Consider the following 24,977-nt stretch of genomic DNA (forward strand, 5'->3'; position numbering starts at 1 on the left):
TAAAAGTTAATTTGTGGAATTTCTTTCCTTCTTAATGTGTTTGAGCCAATCACTTGTCTTGTAACAAGGTCTATTTTCTGTATACGATATATCTTCTGTACTCCCTATTTGGTAAAAGACCAAGTCCATATTAAGACATGAAGGTCAGTCAATCCGGAAGATTTCAAGAACTTTGAAAGTTTCTTCAAGTGCAGTCGCAAAAACCATTAAGCGCTATGATGAAATGATGAAGGACAGCCACAGGAAAGAAAGACCCAAAGTTACCTCTGATGCAGAGGAGAAGTTCCTTGGAGTTACCAGCCTCAGAAATTGCATCCCAATTAATTGTTTCAGAGTTCAAGTAACGGACACATCTCACCATCAACTGTTAAGAGGAGACTGCGTGAATCAGGCCTTCATGATCAAATTGCTACAAAGAAACCACTACTAAATACCCGAGCTCTGAAGCAAGCTTCCAGAAAATTGGAACGGAAATGGCGCCACACCAAACTGGAAGTCTTCCGACTAGCTTGGAAAGACAGTACCGTGCAGTACCGTAGAGCCCTTACTGCTGCTCGATCATCCTATTTTTCTAACTTAATTGAGGAAAATAAGAACAATCCGAAATTCCTTTTTGATACTGTCGCAAAGCTAACTAAAAAGCAGCATTCCCCAAGAGAGGATGACTTTCACTTTAGCAGTGATAAATTCATGAACTTCTTTGAGGAAAAGATTATGATTATTAGAAAGCAAATTACGGACTCCTCTTTAAATCTGCGTATTCCTTCAAAGCTCAGTTGTCCTGAGTCTGCACAACTCTCCCAGGACCTAGGATCAAGAGAGACGCTCAAGTGTTTTAGTACTATATCTCTTGACACAATGATGAAAATAATCATGGCCTCTAAACCTTCAAGCTGCATACTGGACCCTATTCTAACTAAACTACTGAAAGAGCTGCTTCCTGTGCTTGGCCCTCCTATGTTGAACATAATAAACGGCTCTCTATCCACCGGATGTGTACCAAACTCACTAAAAGTGGCAGTAATAAAGCCTCTCTTGAAAAAGCCAAACCTTGACCCAGAAAATATAAAAAACTATCGGCCTATATCGAATCTTCCATTCCTCTCAAATTTTAGAAAAGGCTGTTGCGCAGCAACTTACTGCCTTCCTGAAGACAAACAATGTATATGAAATGCTTCAGTCTGGTTTTAGACCCCATCATAGCACTGAGACGGCACTTGTGAAGGTGGTAAATGACATTTTAATGGCATCGGACCGAGGCTCTGCATCTGTCCTTGTGCTCCTAGACCTTAGTGCTGCTTTTGATACCATCGATCACCACATTCTTTTGGAGATTGGAAACCCAAATATGTCTACACGGACAAGTTCTGGCCTGGTTTAGATCTTATCTGTCGGAAAGATATCAGTTTGTCTCTGTGAATGGTTTGTCCTCTGACAAATCAACTGTAAATTTCGGTGTTCCTCAAGGTTCCGTTTTGGGACCACTATTGTTTTCACTATATATTTTACCTCTTGGGGATGTTATTCGAAAACATAATGTTAACTTTCACTGCTATGCGGATGACACACAGCTGTACATTTCAATGAAACATGGTGAAGCCCCAAAATTGCCCTTGCTAGAAGCATGTGTTTCAGACATAAGGAAGTGGATGGCTGCAAACGTTCTACTTTTAAACTCGGACAAAACAGAGATGCTTGTTCTAGGTCCCAAGAAACAAAGAGATCTTCTGTTGAATCTGACAATTAATCTTAATGGTTGTACAGTCGTCTCAAATAAAACTGTGAAGGACCTCGGCGTTACTCTGGACCCTGATCTCTCTTTTGAAGAACATATCAAGACCATTTCAAGGACAGCTTTTTTCCATCTACGTAACATTGCAAAAATCAGAAACTTTCTGTCCAAAAATGATGCAGAAAAATTAATCCATGCTTTTGTCACTTCTAGGTTAGACTACTGCAATGCTCTACTTTCCGGCTACCGGATAAAGCACTAAATAAACTTCAGTTGGTGCTAAATACGGCTGCTAGAATCCTGACTAGAACCAAAAAATGTGATCATCTTACTTCAGTGCTAGCCTCTCTACACTGGCTTCCTGTCAAAGCAAGGGCTGATTTCAAGGTTTTACTGCTAACCTACAAAGCATTACATGGTCTTGCTCCTACCTATCTCTCTGATTTGGTCCTGCCGTACAAACCTACACGTACGCTACGGTCACAAGATGCAGGCCTCCTAATTGTCCCTAGAATTTCTAAGCAAACAGCTGGAGGCAGGGCTTTCTCCTATAGAGCTCCATTTTTATGGAATGGTCTGCCTACCCATGTCAGAGACGCAAACTCGGTCTCAACCTTTAAGTCCTTACTGAAGACTTATCTCTTCAGTGGGTCATATGATTGAGTGTAGTCTGGCCCAGGAGTGGGAAGGTGAACGGAAAGTCTCTGGAGCAACGAACCGCCCTTGCTGTCTCTGCCTGGCCGGTTCCCCTCTTCCCACTGGGATTCTCTGCCTCCAACCCTATTACAGGGGCTGAGTCACTGGCTTACTGGGGCTCTCTCATGCCGTCCCTGGAAGGGGTGCGTCACCTGAGTGGGTTGATTCACTGATGTGGTCATCCTGTCTGGGTTGGCGCCCCCCCTTGGGTTGTGCCATGGCGGAGATCTTTGTGGGCTATACTCAGCCTTGTCTCAGGATGGTAAGTTGGTGGTTGAAGATATCCCTCTAGTGGTGTGGGGGCTGTGCTTTGGCAAAGTGGGTGGGGTTATATCCTTCCTGTTTGGCCCTGTCTGGGGGTGTCCTCGGATGGGGCCACAGTGTCTCCTGACCCCTCCTGTCTCAGCCTCCAGTATTTATGCTGCAGTAGTTAATGTGTCCGGGGGCTAGGGTCAGTTTGTTATATCTGGAGTACCTCTCCTGTCCTATTCGGTGTCCTGTGTGAATCTAAGTGTGCGTTCTCTAATTCTCTCTTTCTCTCTCTCTCTCTCTCTCGGAGGACCTGAGCCCTAGGACCATGCCCCAGGACTACCTGACATGATGACTCCTTGCTGTCCCCAGTCCACCTGGCCGTGCTGCTGCTCCAGTTTCAACTGTTCTGCCTTATTATTATTCGACCATGCTGGTCATTTATGAACATTTGAACATCTTGGCCATGTTCTGTTATAATCTCCACCCGGCACAGCCAGAAGAGGACTGGCCACCCCACATATGCTCTCTCTAATTCTCTCTCTCTTTCTCTCTCTCTCTCTCGGAGGACCTGAGCCCTAGGACCATGCCCCAGGACTACCTGACATGATGACTCCTTGCTGTCCCCAGTCCACCTGACCGTGCTGCTGCTCCAGTTTCAACTGTTCTGCCTTATTATTATACGACCATGCTGGTCATTTATGAACATTTGAACATCTTGGCCATGTTCTGTTATAATCTCCACCCGGCACAGCCAGAAGAGGACTGGCCACCCCACATAGCCTGGTTCCTCTCTAGGTTTCTTCCTAGGTTTTGGCCTTTCTAGGGAGTTTTTCCTAGCCACCGTGCTTCTACACCTGCATTGCTTGCTGTTTGGGGTTTTAGGCTGGGTTTCTGTACAGCACTTTGAGATATCAGCTGATGTACGAAGGGCTATATAAATAAATTTGATTTGATTTGATTACTAAAGGACACCAAAAAGAAGAACAGACTTGCTTGGGGCAAGAAACACGAGTAATGGACATTATACCGGTGGAAAACTGTCCTTTGGTCTGAAGAGTCCAAATTTGAGATATTTGCTTCCAATCACCTTGTCTTTGTGAGACGCAGAGTAGGTGAACGGATAATCGCCGCATGTGTGGTTCCCACCATGAAGCATGGAGGAGGTGTGATGGTGTGGGGATGCTTTTCCAGTGACACTGTCTGTGATTTATTTAGAATTCACAGCATTCTGCTGCGATACGCCATCCCATCTGGTTTGCGTGGTGGGACAATCATTCGTTTTTCAACAGGACAATGACCTAAAACACACCGCCAGGCAGTGTAATGGCTATTTGACCAAGAAGGAGAGTGATGGAGTGCTGCATCAGATGACTGCCAATTGAAATGGTTTGGGATGAGTTGGACCGCAGAGTGAAGGAAAAGCAGCCAACAAGTGCTCATCATGTGTATGAATTCCTTCAAGACTGTTGACAAAGCATTTCTCATGAAGATGGTTGAGAGAATGTCAAGTGTGCAAAGCTGTCATCAAGGCATAGGGTAGCCATTGTGAAGAATAATTTTTGGTTACTACATGATTACATAGTTTTGACATCTTTACTATTATTCTACAATGTAGAAAATAGTAAAAATAAAGAAAAACCCTTAAATGAGTAGGTGTCCAAACTTTTGACTGATACTTTATGGTCAACCCATTTTAATACACTCTTCAGCACCATGCAAATTGATGCAAACACAGAACAATGCCAAATTTATGAGAAGTTGAATGGATTAGAAAAAGCTATAAAAGGACAATTACTGAACAGAAAAATAAACTTCAGGCTCTCAAATTTTAAAAAGCATGCGGACCTGATGGAATCCTAAATGAGATCTACACATTCACTAGTAGAACATTTCACTTGGCTATATTAAAACTGTTTAATTTGATCCTGAGTGTAGGTTATTTCCCTGACATCTGAAATAATGGACTCATTACCCCAATTTTTCATAACGAAGACACATTTCACCCTAACAATTAATGAGGCATGTGTGAACAGTAACCTGGAGAAGATTTTCTGTAGTATTATAAATGTAAGATTTCCAAACTTCCTTCAGAGAAGAAACAACTTCATTGTGTATTTTATCCCCTTGATTAAAAAATAAATTGTGCCGATCACATCCCTGAGTGAGTATTACTGTGCTGGCCATTTGTATAGCCTGTCTGGTGTGTAGCGTATGTGCCCCACATTCAGCTGATTCATATTCCTTCTGGCAGAACCGTCAGGGTCTCGGCAAAATACTCGTTAGCATACCAGGAGGAGATGCCTTCTGGCATCCGCCTTTTAATTTGTATTGCGTGCCGAGCGAATGGGCTCTGACCGTTGTGATGAATGAAGAAGGGTTTGGCGCCAAGTAGATGTGACTGTCCTGGGCCGTTTCCTCACACCTGGTGATTTATGGGTTTTTCTATAATTTAATTTCTCATGGGAAGGGTCAAGGGCGGCGCACTGCCATCCGCCCCAAAATGAAGCTGTTTTGATTTCACTGCCCCCTTCGCATTTAGATCAACATTTAGTATCCTTTACTCCTTCAGCAGAGAGGGGGTCCAGTGTCGTGACTTGACTTGAACATTAACCTGAGGACTGTTATTTATCTAATCAACTAACTGTTTAACTGTTACCCGATTTCAATTAATAATGTAACAAGTAACTCATTAGGATCTAGGGCACCACGAGAGTGGTTCTTTAGAGTTGCCATCTCCCGAATTAAACTCTAAAAGGTCTCTAATTATCACATCTATAAATAGTCAACTTATTAATCATAACCTCATATCATATCATCCTTCTGAACAGTCGTAACCTCCTTGCATCTGCAAAAACAGAGCCTTACTTATGATTCAGTACAACACAAATTGGTTTAATTATATACTGTATTTACTAGCTAATTAAATGGTACCACAGAATAAACATACACACTTAATGAATTAAAAACAGGTCTTTAGCGGACTGACAACAATATGGCTGCTTGCTACAAAAGACATGGAGAGGGAGAGAGGGACAGAGACACTTAACGTTGGTACATTTAGAAACTCCTCTCACTTACAGTACTCCTATACTTTGCACACAACCGCCGCCCGCTTGGATTTAGAAATTATGAATGTATTTACGTGAAATGCCTTGGTTCGCCGTGTATCTCTCTCGGAACCGAGCTGCCTTGGAAAGGGGGTTGGGCCTTTTCGTGGCACGCTTGAAAGGCTCTGATTGTCAAAAAAAAATTCCAACAAGTCTTCTACTGTTGTTCTTCTCTGTAGTTGTCCGCTTGTCGTGTAGTCCTGAACAGAACTACAGAGTTGATTTTTCTTCCATTCGCTCCTGAAGATAGGCTAGCCAGCCGTATCGATGGTTCCCAGTGGGGTGAAGAGAGTAGCATAATACGATGGTTTTAATATAGTAGTAGAATGGTTGAGATTCAGACCCCTTTAAATGTAAGCTGCAGCTCTAAGTCTCTGGGTTGATATGTTAATTCATTTGTTCAGTCGGGCTGACACGCTCTCTGACCTCACACAGGGGCGTGACTTGTCACTTTTCTAAGTTTATGTAAAACAATTATCTTATGGCTCCTAAAATGACATCCCTCTCTTAACAAAAACACTCATAATTTTTCATATTTCATGCACAAAGCACAGGATGGACACAAAGCACAGGATGGACACTTCATGTGTGTAGTGGGCATACTTTCCAAGTTACAGTATTTCCTTTATATTATTTTTAATGACATCACAAAATAACAAACTAAATGACATTAGTGTTCTATAGATCGCCTCTGACCATTCCTCACGTTCTATGTTAGAAATATTGTTCCAGTATTCACTTTAGAACGTGTTAGAGTTTCAGCGAGAAAGGGTCTATTGAAACAAAAGACATTCCTCTGGTGAACATTGGAGAGGGAGTGCTGAATGTTCTGTCAACATAAAAAAAATCATATGACCTTCCATAATGTTTATGACCACAAATAAGAATAACTGCAGCAACCATGTGTTTATAAACGTGGGTATAAACTTTTACACTTCAGCATGCTTTTGTGGCACTGTCGATTCCTCACGGGCAAGGAAGGTTGAGGGTTTGCCGACTACAACAGACAAAGCATACTGATTTCGGGCACTTCAATATCATGGTTTGCGTTTTCAACACTGCAATAAAGACTGTCAATCTCGACCAACAGAAAATACATCCCTCCCTGGTGTTTTGTAACAGATGTCTCTTTCCAATCATCAAATGGCTGCTGCACAGATTGTTGCTAACATCCTGTGTGTGTGTTGTTCAGGATGTGGTGAACTCTCACACATGCCTGGCCTTCCTGAAGGAGACGTCTAACTTTCACTCACGCTACATCATCACAGAAAGTCAACATGCATACCACACCAAAATACCACTAAGTTTGTCTAAAGAGGTTAAAGTGTTTTGTTAAACCTGTTGGGGCTGAAAAGGTGGCGCAGGGAATTCAAAAATATTCTTTAGAAATATTTTACTTTCACACATTATCAAGTCCAATACCTCAAATGAAAGATAAACAGCTTGTTCATCTACCCATCATGTCAGATTTTCTAAATGTTTTACAGCAAAAACACAACATATATTTAAGTTAGACCACCACCAAACCAAAGAAAAAACACAGCCAAAGATAAAATCACAAAAGCAGGATTAGAAATAAAATGAATCACTAACCTCTTGAAAATCTTCATCAGATGACAGTCATATGACATGTTACACAGTACTTTTATGTTTTGTTCGATAATATTTTTTTATTTTTTTATTTTTTTATTTCACCTTTATTTAACCAGGTAGGCTAGTTGAGAAAAAGTTCTCATTTGCAACTGCGACCTGGCCAAGATAAAGCACAGCAGTGTGAACAGACAACACAGAGTTACACATGGAGTAAACAATTAACAAGTCAATAACACAGTAGGAAAAAAAGGGGAGTCTATATACATTGTGTGCAAAAGGCATGAGGAGGTAGGCGAATAATTACAATTTTGCAGATTAATAACACTGGAGTGATAAATGATCAGATGGTCATGTACAGGTAGAGATATTGGTGTGCAAAAGAGCAGAAAAGTAAATAAATAAGAAGAGTATGGGGATGAGGTAGGTAAAAATGAGTGGGCTATTTACCGATAGACTATGTACAGGTGCAGCAATCGGTTAACTGCTCAGATAGCAGATGTTTGAAGTTGGTGAGGGAGATAAAAGTCTCCAACTTTAGCGATTTTTGCAATTCGTTCCAGTCACAGGCAGCAGAGAACTGGAACGAAAGGCGGCCAAATGAGGTGTTGGCTTTAGGGATGATCAGTGAGATACACCTGCTGGAGCGCGTGCTACGGATGGGTGTTGCCATCGTGACCAGTGAACTGAGATAAGGCGGAGCTTTACCTAGCATGGACTTGTAGATGATCTGGAGCCAGTGGGTCTGGCGACGAATATGTAGCGAGGGCCAGCCGACTAGAGCATACAAGTCGCAGTGGTGGGTGGTATAAGGTGCTTTAGTGACAAAACGGATGGCACTGTGATAAACTGCATCCAGTTTGCTGAGTAGAGTGTTGGAAGCAATTTTGTAGATGACATCGCCGAAGTCGAGGATCGGTAGGATAGTCAGTTTTACTAGGGTAAGTTTGGCGGCGTGAGTGAAGGAGGCTTTGTTGCGGAATAGAAAGCCGATTCTTGATTTGATTTTCGATTGGAGATGTTTGATATGAGTCTGGAAGGAGAGTTTACAGTCTAGCCAGACACCTAGGTACTTATAGATGTCCACATATTCAAGGTCGGAACCATCCAGGGTGGTGATGCTGGTCAGGCGTGCGGGTGCAGGCAGCGAACGGTTGAAAAGCATGCATTTGGTTTTACTAGCGTTTGAGAGCAGTTGGAGGCCACGGAAGGAGTGTTGTATGGCATTGAAGCTCGTTTGGAGGTTAGATAGCACAGTGTCCAAGGACGGGCCGGAAGTATATAGAATGGTGTCGTCTGCGTAGAGGTGGATAAGGGAATCGCCCGCAGCAAGAGCAACATCATTGATATATACAGAGAAAAGAGTCGGCCCGAGGATGGAACCCTGTGGCACCCCCATAGAGACTGCCAGAGGACCGGACAGCATGCCCTCCGATTTGACACACTGAACTCTGTCTGCAAAGTAATTGGTGAACCGGGCAAGGCAGTCATCCGAAAAACCGAGGCTACTGAGTCTGCCGATAAGAATATGGTGATTGACAGAGTCGAAAGCCTTGGCAAGGTCGATGAAGACGGCTGCACAGTACTGTCTTTTATTGATGGCGGTTATGATATCGTTTAGTACCTTGAGCGTGGCTGCGGTGCACCCGTGACCGGCTCGGAAACCAGATTGCACAGCGGAGAAGGTACGGTGGGATTCGAGATGGTCAGTGACCTGTTTGTTGACTTGGCTTTGAAGACCTTAGATAGGCAGGGCAGGATTGATATAGGTCTGTAACAGTTTGGGTCCAGGGTGTCTCCCCCTTTGAAGAGGGGGATGACTGCGGCAGCTTTCCAATCCTTGGGGATCTCAGACGATATGAAAGAGAGGTTGAACAGGCTGGTAATGGGGGTTGCGACAATGGCGACGGATAGTTTCAGAAATAGAGGGTCCAGATTGTCAAGCCCAGCTGATTTGTACGGGTCCAGGTTTTGCAGCTCTTTCAGAACATCTGCTATCTGGATTTGGGTAAAGGAGAACCTGGAGAGGCTTGGGCGAGTAGCTGCGGGGGGGGGCGGAGCTGTTGGCTGAAGTTGGAGTAGCCAGGCGGAAGGCATGCACTACACAATATGCATTTTTATATCCACAAATCTCGTTTAAATTGACGCCATGTTCCAAAATTCCTCCAAAATATCAGGAGGAATTATAGAAAGCTACACCAGATAACTGAAATACTCATCATAAACTTTGACTAAAGATACATCTTCTACATATAATTAAAGATACACTGGTTCTTAATGCAAACGCTGTGTCAGATTTCTTTTAAACGTTACGGAAAAAGCCTAACATTGCAATAATCTGAGATGGCGCTCAGACGTAACCACCATGTTTGAGTCACCAGAAATACGAAATTACAACATAAATATTCCCTTACCTTTGATCTTTCATCAGAATGTAGTGCAAGGAGTCCTAGTTCCACAATAAATAGTTGTTTTGTTCCATAATGTCCAATACTAGTGTCCAAGTAGCTGTATTTGCTATCACTTTCAGCTCACGTGCCCAAAAACTGGCTGCTGGTCCAAGATAACTCGCACGAAAACTTCCAAAAGATATATTCTAGGTCGAAAAAACTGGTTAAAGTAAGTAGAGAATCAATCTTCAGGATGTTATTATCATATGTATCCAATAACGCTCCAACCGGATCATACGTTTTCATCTGGAGCCGAATGGAACAGCCGTAGCAGCCACAGAGAAATGTGCCACAGGAAAATGGCATTCTGTTGGGACACTGACTATTTTCCCTCCCATTAGGTCAAAGTTCACAGCAAATGCTCCATTACACTTTCTACTGAATGAGGATATCTAGTGGAAGGCGTAGGAAGTGCTTCCAGATCCATATCTTGTTGGGAAAGGAGGGCGCGATGACGTCAAAGTTGCCCCAACTTTCAGAATTTCACTTCTTGTTTGGGAGATTGCCTGCCCTATGAGTTCTGTTATACTCACAGACATAATTCAAACAGTTTTAGAAACTTCAGAGTGTTTTCTATCCAATAGTAATAATAATATGCATATATTAGCAATCTAGGACAGAGTTTGATGCAGTTCACTATGGGCACGCAATTCATCCAAAGTGAAAATATCATGTTTTAAATATCATGTCAAATGTGTTCCGTCTTAATTGGATTGTGTGAGTGACTCTGAAGCATTGGTGTCACATAATCTTTATTTTTTGGGTGTGTGAGGATGAGTTGAAGTGGACTTTTGAGTATAATGGAGGCTATTAATGCTGTCTGTTGTGTATGCAGGTTGTCTGTTGTTAAATCATTGTGTTGTGTACCTTGCAGGTTGTCCAGAGGATATTCTACAATGTCAACAGGTCATGGACAGGCAGGATCAGCTGTTCGGAGCTCAGGAAAAACAGATTTCTCCAGGAAGGAAGGAAGTTCTGAGGTGGAACGGATAATTTGTCAGATGAGGAGGGGCTGTTTGGAGTCTGGTTCCTCCCATGGTTTCTTCCCATCAAGGGAGGATTTCCTCATCACTGTATAGTGAAAAGTGCTAAATAAGTCACTATTAATTGATTGGTTAATTGATTGTTTGGCTGGTTGGTTGGCTGGCTGGTTGGTTGTTGAATTGATTAGTCCAACAGAATGTGTCCCTGCTAGAGCAGCAGCAGGAAGAGTATGTGAACCAGCTGAGTTCTTCTTGTATTTCTATGTCATCTACTACAAGTTCTGGGAGTTCGACGCAGACCATGACCTCTACATAGACCAGAGAGACCTGGCCATACTGTATTTATGGTATGGAGATCATTCACTTGACGTCCCGATGAGCTTGATTTATGTTGTGTGATTGTGGATCACATCTCCCCTAGTCAAAGGCTTTTTTTTCACTACCTTGACATTTTGGCTTCTACAGACATTTCTGTAATAGGCAACATCAAGTATTTTATGTCTATGGATTCAGCAAACTGTTAGCTACAATAACTATAATGTCAACAACAACAAAAACGTTGAGACACTTATGAGTGAAAATATGCCATAAAGGTAAAAAAAATATATAAAATGTTGAATTTCTTTGTATCTTGTTGTGAAAAGCACTGTAAACTATAATAGACAAGATATCCAACACCAGATAGTGAATCCCCCTGTTCTTGAGAATAATGTACCAGTGTTTAGAGGCACAAATATCAATGAAACAAACAACTATATAAAAACTTGGGACTACTGCCCACATCTGTTTTCAACAGAACATGAGCCCATTCACATATAATGGCCAAGTCTGACCCTCACATATTTTGTCACAGGTGAAAGCCATTCCTAATTTCACAGAGGGTCACCCCAGTGTTCCCACAGTCATTAGTGGGACTAGTTCCCCATCTACTGGCCTTCATGTGTATTGCACCTTAGGGAACTACTTAAGCAATAAGGCCCGAGGAGGTGTGGTATATGGCCAATATACCACGGCTAAGGGCTGTTCTTAAGCATGACGCAATGCAGAGTGCCTGGATACAGCCAATAGCCATGGTATATTTGCCATATACCACAAACTCCTTAGGGTTGCTATTATAAACAGGTGACCAATGTAATTAGAACAGTATAAAAAAATACCCATGGTATATGGTCTAATATAGTACAGCTTTCAGCCAATCACCATTCAGGGATCAAACCACCCAGTTAATAATACTGTGTGTACGCATGTACAGTTCATTTGGAAAGTATTCAGACCCCTTGACATTTTCCACATTTTATGTTACAGCCTTAACTCGACTAACAGTTGCCCCAGCGCATTGACTCTGTGCCGATACCCCCTGTATATAGCCTCGCTATTTTTATTTTACTGGTGCTCTTTAAATATTGGTTAATTGTATTTATTTTGGGGGGGAATATTTCTTAACCGCATTATTGGTTAAGAGCTTGTAAGTAAGCATTTCACTGTAAGGTGGAATTTCACTCAAGCAAAAAAACACCAGTCTCAATGTCAACAGTGAAGAGGGGACACCGGGATGCTGGCCTTCTAGGCAGAGTTCCTCTGTCCAGTGTTTGTGTTCTTTTGCCCATCTTAATCTTTTATTTTTATTGGCCAGTCTGACACATGGCTTTTTCTTTGCAACTCTGCCTAGAAGGCCAGCATCCCGGAGTCGCCTCTTCACTGTTGACGTTGAGACTGGTGTTTGCAGGTACTATTTAATGAAGCTGCCAGTTGAGGACTTGTGAGGCGTCTGTTACTCAAACTAGACACTCTAATGTACTTGTCCTCTTGATGTGCATCGTGTTGTGCATCGTGGCCTTCCACTCCTCATTCTATTGTGCTTAGAGCCAGGTTGCGCTGTTCTGTGAAGGGCGTAGTACACAGCGTGGTACCAGATCTTCAGTATCTTGGCAATTTCCAGCATGGAATAGCCTTCATTTCTCAGAACAAGTATAGACTGATGAGTTTCAGAAGAAAGTTATTTGAGCCTGTAATCGAATCCACAAATGCTGATGCTCCAGATACTCAACTAGTCTAAAGAAGGACAGTTTTATTGCTTCTTTAATCAGGACCAAAGTTTTCAGCTGTGCTAACACAATAGCAAAAGGGTTTTCTAATGATCAATTAGCCTTTTAAAATTATAAACTTGGATTAGCTAACACAACGTGCCATTGAAACACAGGAGTGATGGTTGCTGATAATGGGCCTCTGTAGATATTCCATAAAAAATCTGCCGTTTCCAGCTACAATAGTCATTTACAACATTTACAATGCTTACACTGTATTTCTGATCTATTTGATGTTATTTTAATGGACAAAACATGTGCTTTCTAAGTGACCCCAAACTTTTGAACGGTAGTGTATCAAATCAAATGTTATTGGTCACATCCCATAGGAAAGCTAAATCCAAGATGAGAGCTCGTTTATAACCTCTTTCCATCTCCTAGACAAAAAGAGCACTAGTCAATACTAAAGTGAGATGCTGTGCATTTTCTCATACATCTCAATTGTCACTCCTGAGAAGTAGACATGGATCTGTCTCACAGTGATCACTGTATGAGTTCTCTGAACTCTCTCACACGTGTCTCTTTTCTCAGTCTCAGCTACTAGATAAATGAGAGTAGTACTTAAAGATTTCAATGTGATACGAACAATTAGATGCTCTATCTCAAACATGTCTTACATTCATCCCATACAGATCTCAGTGGTAACGTCACAAAATGTGGAAAAGTCAAGGGGTCTGAATACTTTCCGAATTAACTGTAGGTACCAGGAAGCCATTTCAGGCTGTCAATCAAGTTATAGTAGCTAGGTCGTCGAACTACAGACAGTGGCGACCCGTCGTTCTGTTTTTAGCGACACCTGTTTAGCCTGTTTTGCATGTTATTTTGGCATTAGTACGTGTTACATATCAGTTTTCAAACAATGTAAAAAAATATATATAATAATTGATTTAATAAATCTGCATACAAACAGCCTAGCTCAGTGCTTTCTGTGGTGGTGTGGGAGCCAGGAGAAAATATGGAGCGTAGGGGTTGGTAATGTTCTCTAGTTGCGCCGTCATTGGCAGTCATCATCATGAATCAAGTCGACAATCTACTGGCAAATCCTTTTCGATCCTTGTCATATGAAGATAAAACATATTGATGCTCGTCGGCCATTGGACATAAACATTACACAACAAGTTAGAAATTCGCAAATTTGGCAATGAGTGATTTGTAAGGAATCAGTGGCTACCTGCAAGCATTGCAAAGCAATTACTAGCCTGCTTTTCAGTGCAGTGGGTGTTTGGTCCAAATCTGGGTTTAAGGGTCTCTTTTCCAAGCTTAAAAGGATAAATATTCATATGCAACACCATGGGCAAGAAAAGGTTGAATACTTTGGCTATGCAGTCAATCCAGTATGACTTCTGCCGCGTTCAAAAGAACTGGAAACTCGGAACTGGGAAATCTCTGACTTCAGTGAGTATAAGACAACTGGGAGCTCAGAGAAAAACGAGCTCCGACTTGGAAAATACGTTTTGAACGGTCATCCAACTTGGAATTCCAAGTCGGGAACTCAGACATTTTTCTAGAGCTCTAACCTAAAGATTCAACCTTCTTTTTTCGAGTTCCCAGTTGTATTTAAAGCACCGTAAATCCAGAGGATTCCAGACTTTGATGACAATGTTTGATTTGCCCAAAAGGACTGCCGCGCCACCTTCCTATTCAAGTGATCACAGCACAACAAAGTGAGTCCAAAAATGTCTAGTATGCTGCTGCATAAATTGTGTAATATGCCAGGGAGATATGTATACTGTACCTAAGAAAGTAATACTAAGTGTAGGTTGTGTAGTAAGCTGTAAGTAGCTCATGTGCCTCACACTAATAATTTGGTCCCTTTCCCCCTCATAACTTAGCCTACTGTTCTGACTTGGTGGTGCATATGTAGCCTATAGCCAGTTTTAGAGAAATGTAATCATTGAATAACCTTGTTGTGATTAACACCTAAGGAAATGAATTTCCATGTGTCCTAAAAAAAGATAGCAGTGTTATTGAAGTTACTCATTACGTTGGTCGTCAAAAATGTAAATATAAATTACCAAACATACACTATACAGCACATTTGGAAAGTATTCAGACCCCTTGACTTATTCCACATTTTGTTACGTTACAGCCGTATTCTAAAATGAATTAAATAGATTTTTCCCCCCTCATCAATCTACACAAAATACCCCAAAATGACAAAGCAAAAGCAGGATTAGACATTTTTTTAAATGTATAACAAAAAAAAAAAACTGATATCATAATTTACATAATTTTTCAGACCCTTTACTCAGTACTTTGTTGAAGCACCTAGCAGCGATTACATCCTTGAGTCTTCTTGGGTATGAGGCTGCAAGCTTGGCACACCTGTATTTGGGGAGTTTCTCCCATTTTTCTCTGCAGATCCTCTCAAGCTCTAAGGTTGGATGGGAAGCATTGCTGCACAGCTATTTTCAGGTCTCTCCAGAGTTCAGTTCCGGGCTCTGGCTGGGCCACTCAACAACATTCAGAGAATTGTCCCGAAGCTATGTCAGAGTTGTCTTGTCTGTGTGTTTAGGGTCGTTGTCCTGTTGGAAGGTGAACCTTCGCCCCAGTCTGAGGTCCTGAGAACTCTGGAGCAGGTTTTCATCAAGGATCTATCTGTACTTTTCTAGTCTCCCAGTACCTGCCGTTGAAAAACATCCCCACAGAATGATCCCCACCCCCCCCATGCCTCACCGTAGGGATGGTGCCAAGTCTCCTCCAGACATGACATTTGGCATTCAGGCCAAATAGTTCAATCTTGGTTTCATCAGATCAAAGAATCTTGTTTCTCATGGTCTGAGTCCTTCAGATGCCTTTTGGCAAACTCCAAGCGGGCTGTCATCTGATTCCGTTACTGAGTTTGGGTAATCCAAATGTTACGTTACTGATTACAATTTTTGGGCAGGTAACTAGTAACTGTAACAGATTACATTTAGAAAGTAACCTACCCAACCCTGTAAATCAGACATGATTACTCTTACTGTAACAAATCTTAATATACATTTTCAAAACACTATCAAGTCTCATATGCAAACATACTTAGATCAACCACATGGTGGCACTACAAGCGGAACACAATATCTATCTGTTTGACAGAGTCATGGAATTTGGCACACATGCTCGGGGATGTGAGTATAGCTAACCTGTAGAGTATGGTTGTGTTTGGCCTCATGGTGGCGCTGTTGGAAGAAGGTGAGCAACAGTTTTCACTAGAATCTTTGAAAGGAAAATTAGTTATTATTTGTATTTATTTAACATTTATTTAACTAGGCAAGTCAGTTAAGAACAAATTCTTATTTACAATGACGGCCTACAGAGGCCAAACCCGGACGGGACGACGCTGGGCCAATTGTGCACCGCCCTATGGGACTCCCAATCATGGCCGGTTGTCATACAGCCTAGAATTGAACCAGGGTGTCTGTAGTGATGCCTCAAGCACTGAGATGCAGTGCCTTAGACCGCTGCGCCACTCGGGAGGTTTGAGATGGGCCTATAATTTTTCAGATCATCTGGATCAAGATCTGTTTTGTGGTTTAGTTGCAGCCAGTTGTTTTCTAGATATTGTTGTTTATATTTTCAATATATATTATACACTGGCAACAGCCAAAATAAATAACCTAGGAATCAAGCTTAACCTGTCATATCTGAACATACACAGGTAGGGCAAGACTACACAGCCTTCCCTTAAAGGTGAAAACACATCCACCGAATTATGGCCTGGCGTTCGCTGACTGCGTGGTGTGTTTTAGGGACCACCCCACCAGTGGGCGTCTGACTGCCAAATCGGTTTGCAAATTACAGCAGGCACTCTGTTTAGACTGGTGGTAAGTACTTTCGGCCGTGCTGAGAAACCAAAAACGAATCTGAATCACAGGACTTCAAAAAGATACATATGCACTTCCAAAGATAATTTCTATATCCATCAAGGCTTGAGTATAACATTTTCTAAATTGAACACTTCATAATTTTCTTTCAACTCACAGTTTTGACCTCAATCACAACACAGAGGCCATATAGCCCTAGGCCTCTTTCTATCCATGCTCAGATGTGTGTGCTCTCAACATTAGAAAGGACAAAGAAACCAGACAAATGCAAACTTTGAGCGCTCCAAACTAACGACATTGGGGAAAATGACTGGAAACTTCTACATCGAATTCTGAGAAGTGTAGCATAGTTTGTGAGATCTGAAAACAATGTGTCCCCACTGAGAATTAGAACGGTAAATTCATATGCATATATATTTCAGGAAAGAACAAAGATTAGCGATGTGACCAAACCATAACGGTCTAGATTACTGGGAAATTATGGTGATTAACAGTAAATGCATTACTGGTGATATAATTTGCTGGGAATCAATAAACATTGAACAAACAAAGGGTATACTTAATAATTCACATAATGAAATAATGCATTTGCCCGAATTGGCAGGAGGCAGAGAGCACATTGGTGGTGAGAGGAGCCTAGCTCTTATTCCTATCTTTATGCAAGTTGCAACATTCCTTCACAAAATAAATAACCCTTTTTTTTCTTACTAAGGCCAAGATTCAATCATATTAAGCTGAGGTTTTGGCAGTGTCGGAGGTGGAACTGCATTGGAGCTGTCAAATTAGTGAGCAGCGGCTCTTGCAATCACTGTCAGGAAAGCCACACCCGCCCTACTTCCGTTAGAAGTTCAGAGCGACTGTAGGCTTTATATAAATAATTACTTTCAAATTGAAAAATCATTCAACTAAATTCTATCATCTTAAACCAGGTGTCGATTACATCTCACATTCCAGTGTTCAAACTTGTAAACGAGGCTGCAAATGATTTCTGTTAATGCGAAATCACTTTCAATGTTAATGCGAAATCACTTGCAATGTCCTCTTTAGGTTTACTGCCAGGAGCGACTTGTGGATTTGTCAGCTCTAACTCAGTTCCACCTCTGACAGCATCAAAACAACAGCTATGCCGATGTCGGCAAAAGCAGATCTGATTGAATAGAGCCCTAACTTTGGAAATGCAGAAGCACCATCTGTCCTGGTTTGTTAATCTATATACAGCACACAAAAACATTCCATCCTGTGAAATTATTGTGAAATGTAATTTGACCCAACACGAGACATTGCGACATGTCATCTCGGTTGTCATCTGCCCTCTCTCTTCACTTTACAGGCAAAGTTTTTTAACAGTGTTGTTTAACTGAAACTCTGCCGTTTTCTCCGCCCTGTCCCCCAGACACATACTGGGCAGAGTACAGGCTCTCTCGGTGCGGGTCTGTCTTCCCTGTGTCCAGACTGCTCAGTGTTCTCAGCCTTAGCATCTGCCTCAGCTTTTGACGGAACTCCCTAGAGGCAAAGTAGTAGATGAAGGGGTCGAGGCAGCTGTTGAGGCAACTGAGGGAAAGAGTCAGCTTGTAGGCCATGTAGAGGGAGTCCCCGTAGAAGAGCCTCCGGATGGTGTGAGCCAGGAGGAGAATGTTGTTGGGAGCAAAGCAAAGTGTGAAGACCGTTAGGACGGTGACGGCAAGACGGATAGCTTTCTCTTTCTGGTTGGTCTTGGAAACTCGGGCCAGCTTGCGGATGATGCCGACGTAGCAGAATACAGTGATGCAGAACGGGATGAGGAAAAGGATGACAAACAGGGTAAGGAGGAAAGCAGCCCAGGCCTCCATCGATGGAAGCATGTCCCTCTTCAGAACGTCAAAGCAGGTGGTGATCCCGAGTTCTGGAACGTGGAAAGTCAGGTCGGTTGTCATTAATGGGTACAGGACAGATAGGACGACTATCCACATGGCCAAACAGCCGATAACAGCGAATGACTTCCTTTCCCTGGTCTCACGGAAGAGCATGGGCCAACAGATGCCCAGGTAGCGGTCTCCACTGATGGCGGTCATAGTTAGAATTGAGCAGTACATGTTGGCAAAGAACACCAGGGTCAGGAGCCTATGAAAGATCAGAATATATTTAATTGTTATTCATCTGTGACAAAAGAAAGTTGTTGGCTCAGGGCATGGAAAAGACATCTTTCTCAATGAGACTAATCAGGATAAATAAATTATGATTAAAAAAATAAACAAGAATACCTGCATACGCCCGGGCCCAGGCTCCAATTATGCCCCTGCATCTGATACTTGATCTGGAACGGCAGGACGAGGCCCAAGACCAGGTCAGTCAGGGTCAGGTTTATCATGAAGATAATGGAGGGGGTTTTGGGAGAGGTACGGAAGAGGAGAAGCCACATGGAGAGGCCATTTCCTGTCAGGTTGATGACGGTGACCACGATGTAGATGATGGAGATAGCAGTGCTGGCTGTCGTGTTCTGGAACAGGGACAATGTGATGTTGTCCAGTTTGGTGCTGTTGGTACTCCATGCCATGGTGACAATGGCTTCACACAGACTACCTATGATCAGACAGACATTTAGATTATGTAAAAGGATAGAATTGTCTTGTCTGTAGCCCAATGTACTAGCTAGTGTCACGTGGGATCTGAACTTTTCTTTTAAAACAAGAATTAGCAGACAATAATGTGCCAATGAATTAAAGATCACCAATTTATTTTTTCACCACACCCTAATAGGGTAATTTATTCCTTCTTTAAGAAGGACAACAGTTTTCAGTTGTGCTAACATAATTGCAAAAGGGTTTTCTAATGATCAATTAGCCTTTTAAAATGATAAACTTGTATTCGCTAACACAACGTGCCATTTGATCACAGGAGTGATGGTTGCTGATAAAGGGCCTCTGTACGCCTATATAGATATTCCATCAAAAATCTGCTGTGTCCAGCTACAATAGTCATGTACGACATTACCAATGTCTACACTGAATTTCATGTTATTTTTAAATGGACAAAAAATGTGCTTTTCTTTCAAAACAAGAACATTTCTAAGTGACCCCAGACTTTGGAACGGTAGTGTATATAAGGTTGAAGTCAGAGGTTTACATACACCTTAGCCAAATACATTTAAACTCAGTTTTTCACAAGTCCTGACATTTAATCCTAGTAAAAATTCCCTATCTTAGGTCAGTTAGGATCACCACTTTATTTTAAGAATGTGAAATGTCAGAATAATAGTAGAGTGATTTATTTCAGCTTTTATTTATTTCCTCACATTCCCAGTGGGTCAGAAGTTTACATACACTCAATTAGTTCTTGGTAGCATCGCCTTTAAATTGTTTAACTTTGGTTAAACATTTTGGGTAGCCTTCCACAAGCTTCCCACAATAAGTTGGGTGAATTTTGGCCCATTCCTCCTGACAGAGCTGGTGTAACTGAGTCAGGTTTGTAGGCTTCCGTGCTCACCCACACTTTTTCAGTTCTGCCCTCAAAATTTCTATATGATTTTGGTCAGGGCTTGGTGATAGCCACTCCAATATCTTGACTTTGTTGTCCTTAAGTCATTTTGCCACAGCTTTGGAAGTATGCTTGGGGTAATTGTCCATTTGGAAGAACCATTTGCGACCAAGCTGTAACTTCCTGATGTCTTGAGATGTTGCTTCAATGTAGCCACATCATTTTCTTCCCTCATGATGCCATCTATTTTGTGCAGCAAAGCACCCCCACAACATGATGCTGCCACCCCTGTGCTTCACGGTTGGGATGGTGTTCTTCGGCTTGCAAGCGTCCCCCTTTTTCCTCCAAACATAACAACGGTCTTTATGGCCAAACTGTTCTATTTTTGTTTCATCAGACCAGAGGACATTTCTCCAAAAAGTATGACCTTTGTCCCATGTGCAGTTGCAAACCATAGTCTGGCTTTTTTATGGCGGGAGTAGTGGCTTCTTCCTTGCTGAGCGGCCTTTCAGGTTATGTCGATGTAGGACTCATTTTACTGTGGATATAGATACTTTTGTACCTTTTTCCTCCAGCATCTTCACAAGGTCCTGGGATTGATTTGAACTTTTCACACCAAAGTACGTTCATCTCTAGGAGACAGAACGCGTCTCTTTCCTGAGCAGGATGATGGCTGCCTGGTCCCATGGTGTTTATACTTGCGTACTATTGTTTGTACAGATGTACTTGGTACCTTGAGGCGTTTTGTCTCAGGCGTTTTGTCTGAGGTCTTGGCTGATTTCTTTTGATTTTCCCATTATGTCTAGCAAAGGGGCACTGAGTTTGAAGGTAGGCCTTGAAATACATTCACAGGTACACCTCCAATTGACTCAAATGATGTCAATTAGCCTACCAGAAGCTTCTAATGCCATGACATAATTTTCTGGAATTTTCCAAGCTGTTTAAAGGCACAGTCAACTTAGTGTTTGTAATCTTCTGACCCACTGGAATTGTGATACAGTGAAGTATAAGTGAAATAATCTGTCTGTAAACAACTGTTGGAAAAATTACTTGTGTCATGCACAAAATAGCTGTTCGAACCAACTTGCTAAAACTATAGTTTGTTTACAAGAAATGTGTGGAGTGGTTGAAAAACAAGTTTTATTGACTTCAACCGAAGTGTATGTAAACTTCCGACTTCAACTGTATTAGAAAACATTTCTAAAACCTGTTTTTGCTTTGTCATTATGGTTTATTGTGTGAAGATTGAGTAGAAAAAATGATTTAATCCATTTTAGAACAATGCTCTAACGTAACAAAATGTTGAAAAGGTCAAGGGGTCTGAAAATTTCAGAATGCACTGTATATCTAGGGATAACCACAAACAAAATCGGTGAATGCAGATGCTTCTGAAGCTGAGAAAAATGTGTGGGCATGCGGAAAGAGTCTGACTTTCTGTAAATGGCAGTCAAAGAGAAGAACAATAAATGTTGTCCACCAAACGCTTATTTAGGCCAGGGTTTCCCAAACTCTGTCCTGTGCATCCCCCCCAACACAGCTGATTCAAATAATAAAAGCTTGATGATGAGTTCATTATTTGAATCAGCTGTGTAATGCCAGGGCTAAAAACAAAATGTGCACACAAGGGGGGCCCCAGGACAGAGTTTGGGAAACTCTGATTTAGACCCAATCACGATCTCTTCAGAGCAAGTTATTACATATGGTCCCGTTTTAACATTCTCTATGAAATGGGCTTTTTTAAGTTATGTATGTACATGCAGTAAGCTTTGAAATTATAGATGAATGTCCATTTGAATGTGGTAAAAAGTAATTAAATTTTGATGATGGCAGTATGATAAACAAAAGAAAATTTTCATTTACAGCTAATTGTTGAAATGTTTATGTTTGCTTTTTAAAGTATTATTATTACATTTGCAATATGTAACTTTTTTGGTGACTTGACCAAATTCACATAAAAATGTAAGTTATAGAATTGTCATTCTTATTGAAAGCAAGTCAAAGAAGTGGTAGATCTGTTCTATGTGCTCTATTTTTATGCTTCCAGTTCTTAATTTTAATTTTGTGTCTTTTACTTTCGGTTTTGTACAAACCTTTAAAAATACAATATTTTGATGTAATTCAAATATATTTCACAGTGATTTAGATGGTACAATGATTCTCTACTCCATCTATTGCTTATTTTATCACATGAACTGAAATAAGGAAAACCTTTCAAATTATAGCAACCAGGAAATGGGGGAGCGATTTCTGCATATTGCACCTTTTAAAGGACCAAAATAACCCAAAGTCTCTAAATGTATAAGTAGTTGCAAACATGCAAATTAAGCCTAAAATGCAATGTATGTATGTATGTAATGTAATGTAATGTAATGTAATGTAATGTATGTATGTGACTGCATACAGTTTGTTTCTTCATTGAAGTGCAGTACTATTTAAACTTTCTCTTACTGAAAGCCAATATTAGGCTATACCATCGATAAGTTGAAATATCATCACGTCTTTAACAGCCTTCCACCCGAAAGTCAATTCTGCATGAAAAAAGTATTAAAGGGGACAGTTAAAAACTAAGCCTGTGCTAATAGTCCTCTGGAACCACATTAATTCTGTGAAATAACATAACTGAGAATCTCTTGTAATACTAGTCCTGTGCAAATAGGGCTTTAGGCAACAACAACTATTGTGTATGATGAACTGTATCATGTATTATAGCTGTTAGTATAAGCTGTTGTCTATAAAATCAGTTTTTTTTTGCATTGAGTGTGATATTTTTCTATTCTTGTGGTGACAATAATGTGTTTTTGGCTCTGGAGTGAACTTCCCATTGTAAAATACTACAACACTAGCACACACCACAAGGACTAAATACACTTTCACCCAAACATATTGAGGGTGTTAATAACCACATACCAAATGTGACTGTGTTTGCTGGCGCTTTCTATATACTATAGAACACATTTCCAGTGTTGTACAAAATATGAAATTCCAAAAGTGCATGAAATTCCAACAGTGCATCTTGGCTCTTGCACAGTAAATCCCCCTCCATGTGCAAGTGAAGTGGCACTCTAATCTTATATTATTTAACCAAAACACAAGCTTTGCCAAAGGTAAATAGCACAGGTACTGTATGCATCTAAACAGAATGCCTTCATTCTAACTTCAAATATAGAACGTAATATATCTGAACATTATCCCGATTTCTGAGACAAGGTACTCTGAATTGAAACAAAGAACAATGACATATTTTAGGCTAAATCTTTATCAATCTCGAATTCAGATTTTGGACATTAACAGTTCAAATTGAAGTATCTTTGTATTAAGGGCTCCCGAGTGGCGCAGCGGTCTAAGGCACTGCATCTCAGTGTTAGAGGCGTCACTACAGACACCCTGGATGAATCCAGGCTGTATCACAACCGGTCGTGAATGGGAGTCCCATAGGGCGACACACAGTTGGCCCAGCGTCGTCCAGGTTTGGCCAGTGTAGGCCGTCATTTCAAATAAGAATTTGTTCTTAACTGACTTGCCTAGTTAAATAAAGGTTACAATTAAAAATGTAAAAAGTGTAAAGCAAAGAGACAGAGCAGTACTTACCTCTGTGAATACACCGAGTTGATTCAGAGAGGGGCGGTTGGGGGATGGATGCATTGTACTGTAGCAGGTCAGGAAACGGGTGCACGTTACTGTCGAATAAGGGAAGTGCGTCATGTCTCCATATCCAACTGCCATAGGCAGGCAAAACTAGTAAACAAGGTGTAATAATGTATGTGCACTCTGTTTCTGTTTGGTATTTGCTTTCCTTTTATTAGGTAAGTTGATTCAGGATACATTCTCATTTACAACAACGACCTGGAAAAAAGTGTGCGTGTGCAATAATTAAATTCGCTCTTGCACGCCATTTCTTTTTTATAGGACTCATTTTAATGCCAAAAGGTTACTTTCACAAAACTTAGTACACTGTGTTCATAACAGATTGTAGTTTTGGGAACAGAAAACTGTATTGAGATCGGGCTTATTTCTACGAGAAAATCAGAATGTCGGCACAGTTCCATATCCAGACGCCTCACAAGTCCTCAAATGGCAGCTTCATTAAATAGTACCCGCAAAACACCAGTCTCAACGTCAACATTGAAGAGGTGACTCGGGGATGCTGGCCTTCTAGGCAGAGTTCCTCTGTCCAGTGTCTGTGTTCTTTTGCCCATCTTAATTTTTATTTTTATTAGCCAGTCTGAGATATGGATTTTTCTTTACTCTGCCTAGAAAGCCAGCATCCCGGAGTCGCCTCTTCACTGTTAACGTTGAGACTGGTGTTTTGCGGGTACTATTTAATGAAGCTGCCAGTTGGGGACTTGTGAGGCGTCTATTTCTCAAACTAGACACTCATGTACTTGTCCTCTAGCTCAGTTGTGCACCGGAGCCTCCCACTCCTGTTTCTATTCTGGTTAGAGACAGTTTGCGCTGTTCTGTGAAGGGAGTAGTAAACTGTGTTGTATTTTATCTTCAGTTTCTCGGCAATTTCTCCCATGGAATAGCCTTCATTTCTCAGAACAAGAATAGACTGATGAGTTTCAGAAGAAAGCTCTTTTGAGCCTGTAATCAAACCCATAAATGTTGATGCTCCAGATACTCAACTAGTCTAAGTAAGGACAGTTTTATTGCTTCTTTAATCAGAATAATAGTTTTCTGCTGTGGTAACATAATTGCAAAATGGTTTTCTAATGATAAATTAGCCTTTTAAAATGATAAACTTGGATTAGCTAACAACGTGCCATTGGAACACAGGAGTGATGGTTGCTGATAATGGTCCTCTACACCTATGTAGATATTCCA

The 24,977-nt window shown here is 41.3% G+C and overlaps 1 protein-coding gene across 1 annotated transcript; it reads right to left on the reverse strand.

Annotated features, from left to right (window-relative positions):
- Positions 1 to 16,254: 16,254 nt before the first annotated feature.
- On the reverse strand, positions 16,255 to 23,815 carry p2ry8 (P2Y receptor family member 8). Its single transcript, XM_024403113.2, has 3 exons — positions 23,742 to 23,815; positions 18,941 to 19,259; positions 16,255 to 18,800 (listed from the first exon to the last, which is right to left on the reverse strand). Exons 2-3 carry the CDS (start codon positions 19,231 to 19,233, stop codon positions 18,041 to 18,043), a joined length of 1,053 nt encoding a protein of 350 aa, XP_024258881.1. The 5' UTR covers positions 19,234 to 19,259; positions 23,742 to 23,815; the 3' UTR covers positions 16,255 to 18,040.
- Positions 23,816 to 24,977: the final 1,162 nt, after the last annotated feature.

The sequence above is a fragment of the Oncorhynchus tshawytscha genome, linkage group LG03 (assembly GCF_018296145.1).
Source record: "Oncorhynchus tshawytscha isolate Ot180627B linkage group LG03, Otsh_v2.0, whole genome shotgun sequence".
NCBI classification, from domain to species: domain Eukaryota; kingdom Metazoa; phylum Chordata; class Actinopteri; order Salmoniformes; family Salmonidae; genus Oncorhynchus; species Oncorhynchus tshawytscha.

Bases quoted from the DNA above. Each gene is read 5' to 3' on its own strand.
- p2ry8 (XM_024403113.2), bottom strand. From the start codon at position 19,233: ATGGCATGGAGTACCAACAGCACCAAACTGGACAACATCACATTGTCC. The intron at 18,801-18,940 runs GTATTCTTGTTT...GATCTTTCATAG, and splicing joins CTGGGCCCGGGCGTATGCAG to GCTCCTGACCCTGGTGTTCT.